General features: G+C 36.4%; 1 protein-coding gene across 1 annotated transcript; it reads right to left on the reverse strand.

The window, feature by feature from the left end:
* Positions 1-2295: 2295 nt before the first annotated feature.
* On the reverse strand, positions 2296-3333 carry LOC131079652 (phospholipase A1-Igamma2, chloroplastic-like). Its single transcript, XM_058017660.2, has one exon. The coding sequence runs from the start codon at positions 3331-3333 to the stop codon at positions 2296-2298; it is 1038 nt and encodes a 345-aa protein (XP_057873643.2).
* Positions 3334-4220: the final 887 nt, after the last annotated feature.

Raw genomic sequence — 4220 nt, forward strand, 5'->3', positions numbered from 1 at the left:
TTGAACGTCATAGGCCTAGACATTGTGTACATCTAAACAAGGTGTTTTTGCTTGATCTATTAGGTCAGGAAAGCTAAGTGAAATATTACTCATAAATCTTGAATGCAACTTCTAGGAAGTTAATTCCAATTGATTGATGGGCATGGATCACTTGATAGTGTAGTGTAGTCGATTGCTTACAAATACAATTTCACACTCACTTTGGACCCACTTTGGACGTTATGTTCAGTTCATGTATGATTGTGCTTAGTTTCAGGAATGTTTTTGAATACTAGGTGCAATCCGCTACTCATGAGCGTTGTTCTCGTCTAAATTGTGCGCAGTTTGAGTTGTTGTTGGATAGTAGCTCTCGTGTCTCACAAATTTGTTCCAATCGCTCTATGAGTCCTTCAAAGGTGAAATCTAATTCCATGAGGCATTCTGATAGTTTGATACTATCCCATAAGTTTTATAAATAGCGACGTTTTAAAATACTCATATACATCTTGTGTATTTTTTAATTGTACTTCCAATAAGGTAAATGATTTATTTCTTAGTCCAACCTTTACTTTTATGGTTCTTCCTTCAAGTGGAGCTTGATACTCATTTTGCACAAAAAATAGACATTATAGTATGTAATATTTAAAGGGGAGGAGGATAGTGAATAGATCATTGTTTTATTTATATACATCCTACAATTTGCTACTCAAACACTAGCTTATTTCTATTTTAGGCTAAATTTTATGTATAAAAATCTGATTCGTTCTTAAATTTTTTATCCTACTAGAATTGAAACTTTTAGGGTCCTATTTCCAAAAGTCCTCTATGATCTCTAGGTTGAATTACGTTAACTTGAATCTTAGGAGGTTCAAGATTTGCTTCCCATTTTTTTTATTGTACTCCCATCCAAATAGAAGTGGATCTAAAATAAAGAACGTTTCCTTTTTAAAAACTACATGCATATTGAGTAATATTGCTAAGTTATTGAAAAAATTCTATGGATAACAATCTATCTATGAGAAATTTGGTAAGCCGAAAGGGTTACTCATAATTGTGCAATATTATCATTGTATGTTGTTGTCTAAGGAACGAGTCCAAAAAACTAAAAAGTATTAGTAGATTTTGGAGATTGCATGTGTCCAAACCGAATCTATGGTCATCTTTAGCAAGTCCATGAAATTTCGTATGTACGCTGATTGCAAAAATACTAGGCAAAAAGTGGCATTTTAATAAATGATTAAATATAGAAGAAAGAAAGAGTACTTAAGAAATTATTGTCCAATAAAATTGGCTATTTGATATTATATTATAGTTTCCTTGGATTATACATAATTGATTTCAAGGATTTGGTATTCAGCACATGTAAAGCTCCTAACTTAAAATCATACACTTGTCATTCACGATTTAATCAAAAAATGAAATCAAGAATAAAAAATGCATCCTTTATATTTTGTTGATAGTTGATAAGATTGATTGGTAAAGAAGGAAGCTCAATATTTTCACCATCACAATTTAGTTCCTTATCAAGAAAGCTAACTTGATTCTTTGTAGTCCCTTATGTCTTCTTCAAGCTCTCATAAATTAAATGCAATGCCTCCCCATCATGGGGAAGTTGCGGCATTACCATACTAGCCTCCACAATAATTGTCACATCCCTAGACAATCATTGTTTTAGAATTATAACGTGTTGGATGTATACGTGTATGATCTTAAAGTATGGGTGCAATTGAGTGACAATAAAATGTGCTAGTGTAGAGCTATATACCTAGAAACCAAATATTTGGTAATCCCATAATTATAGATAGTATGGCATGCATACATGCAATCCTCAACTAAAGTTCTCGGTAGATTTAGATAGCACTAGAACATTGATATTGTCACTAATTCTGAGGATTAGAGAAAGATTTGAGAACTTACCCTTGTTGACTATTTTTACAAATTTTGTATGAAGGTATTTTAGGCTACAACAGAGCTGAGGCGTATTATCTCTTGTTTAATAGCAATGTTCATAATTAAAATCAATACTGATTTACGCGTACTTTTATTATCTATTAGATTACTGATGACACGTGATTGTTTTCTATGACAATCAAAAGCTAATTTGTATCATCCACAGCTATGAACTCCTGCATAGTTGATTTCATTTCACTCTTAAGGTTAAGCTTTGAAGTTAAATTAATTCAATAATGAATGTGACAACATGTTAAATATATACATCCAGATAAAAAGAATAATTCAATAACCAACACAGTTGTGGTGACATTGCGGCGCAGAACGTTGGACGTTGATGTCATCTGGAGTTGAGTGAGACATGAATTATTCCTCTTCTGATGGCTGCGTCCATTTGCCATCTGGACCTTTAACGAGGCCCTTGTTCTGTTCCTGCCACCATTTTGGAGGAATTTCATATTTCTCGCGCAATAAATCACAGCTCTTATTAACCAGAGCATGATCTCTTCCACTCCAAGAAAACGGCTGCTTACTTCCAACGTACCCGTCCAGTAAATGCAAGTAAAGCTCTAAATTATGAAAGTAGGCAAGATTATGGGTGTGCTGAATGAATGGAGAATTGTTGTGTAAAGGAAGCTCGACGCCAACATGAAAGTATGTCCACGGAAGCCAATGCAGCAATTTGCTGAGGCATCCCACGTTCTCGTTCATACAAACTCCGGGCACTTTGGGAACCAGGTCACGCTTGTTCACAAACCTCAGCACTTTCACTCCAATCTCCTCCACCCGTTTAGCAAACGCAATATTCCCCACCCGGGGAGAGGCAAAAGCGAAGACGGTGACGGGAATTTGATGAAAATTATGCTCGGTGCAAAGCATTTGTTTGATATCATAAGCGCTCAAGGTTGCAAGAGCAGCTCCTAAGCTGTGTCCCGTAAATGTTATGCTTAAATTGTCCATCTCTTTTTCATAAACTTGAATCAATCGTTCTATCTCTGAGACTACCAAATCTCTGGTGCTGATGTTCACAGTGGCTCCTACAGCGCCTTGACGGTGACGGACAGTTGAAGTATAGCAGCTCAGGAATCCTCTCTCAATTAGTACTCCATCCGCGAAATGATGCTCTTGGTTTTTGCCTGTCCTCTTGCATCTATAGGATAATCTTGTAGGTACAAGAATATCTCTCAGGTCTTCTATCCATTCTTCAGCAGTCTGAGTTCCTCTCCATGCAATCACTATGTCTCGTCGTCCAAGCCTTCGTATCTCATTTGGATCCGTGCAAACTGCAATAAAACCCAACCAAACACCTTGGTCTTTTGGTTTCTCACCAAAAACTTGATTTAACAGATTAGTATTGGCGTAAACATATTTAGTGACTTGGTAGCCACTTTCAGACATGCCCATCTTATTGAACAGATCTCTTTTACTGTGATAACATGTGCCGTAGTTTTTTTAGTTAGCTTTTGCCATCAAATGCGTCGTAACAAAGCTGTGCCAAATTCCCATATCTGAGAGCTTCAGCTTTCAAATTGGGCACCATGGGATCAAGCAAACCATTCCAATTATGGGCACCTTGTATATCTCTCCATACGTCACATAGCTGAGGCTGCGTTGAGTTAGTTTGGGAACTGGGTAATAATACAGCATTATCTTCAAGCTGGGGCAATGGAAATACGGCCATTGATTGACTGATAGAAATTAAGGAATCAATCAAATAATTGTGTCTGATTTCTGGGATGTCAAACAATGATCGGCCAGACAAAGCGTTCGAGGATGAATACAAGGTTTAAGACGAGCACCTTATAAATAGAAAATCACGCACTACAATAGCAGACAATCACGCACTACAATAGCAGACAAAGTAGAATTTCAATCTTCCAACCTGAACTTCTTCTTGTTGACGAGAATTGGGCATATAAGGCTTTGACTTCCCTTGTTCTTCCCGCGTTGTTGTTTTCAAACCTAACGTTCAGACACTAGATTAATACTACAGTATTTATTCAAAGACTATAATCAGAAGGTGTCAAGCTCCCCGACACAGATTGCAATATATTTTTTCAGCCGCCTTCACATCATTTATCTCGTGAATTTCCATCGTCACACTCAGATTGTCTGGCCAGGGGTTCCTAACTTTCAAATTAGCAAAACCCATGACCGCTATTTCTTTGTATCAATGCAAACTGCGCATTTTCTAACATTATAATATTTAAAAGGAAAGATCATAAATTTGTGTGTTAAGATCTTGTTTAGGTATAAAACTGGTATCAAAAAGTTTGACAGGGATTTCCTAA

This window comes from Cryptomeria japonica, chromosome 10 (assembly GCF_030272615.1).
Source record: "Cryptomeria japonica chromosome 10, Sugi_1.0, whole genome shotgun sequence".
Classification (NCBI taxonomy): Eukaryota; Viridiplantae; Streptophyta; class Pinopsida; order Cupressales; family Cupressaceae; genus Cryptomeria; species Cryptomeria japonica.

What these genes read in the sequence shown, in the direction of transcription:
- LOC131079652 (XM_058017660.2), bottom strand. Translation starts at nt 3,333, where the DNA reads ATGGGCATGTCTGAAAGTGGCTACCAAGTCACTAAATATGTTTACGCC.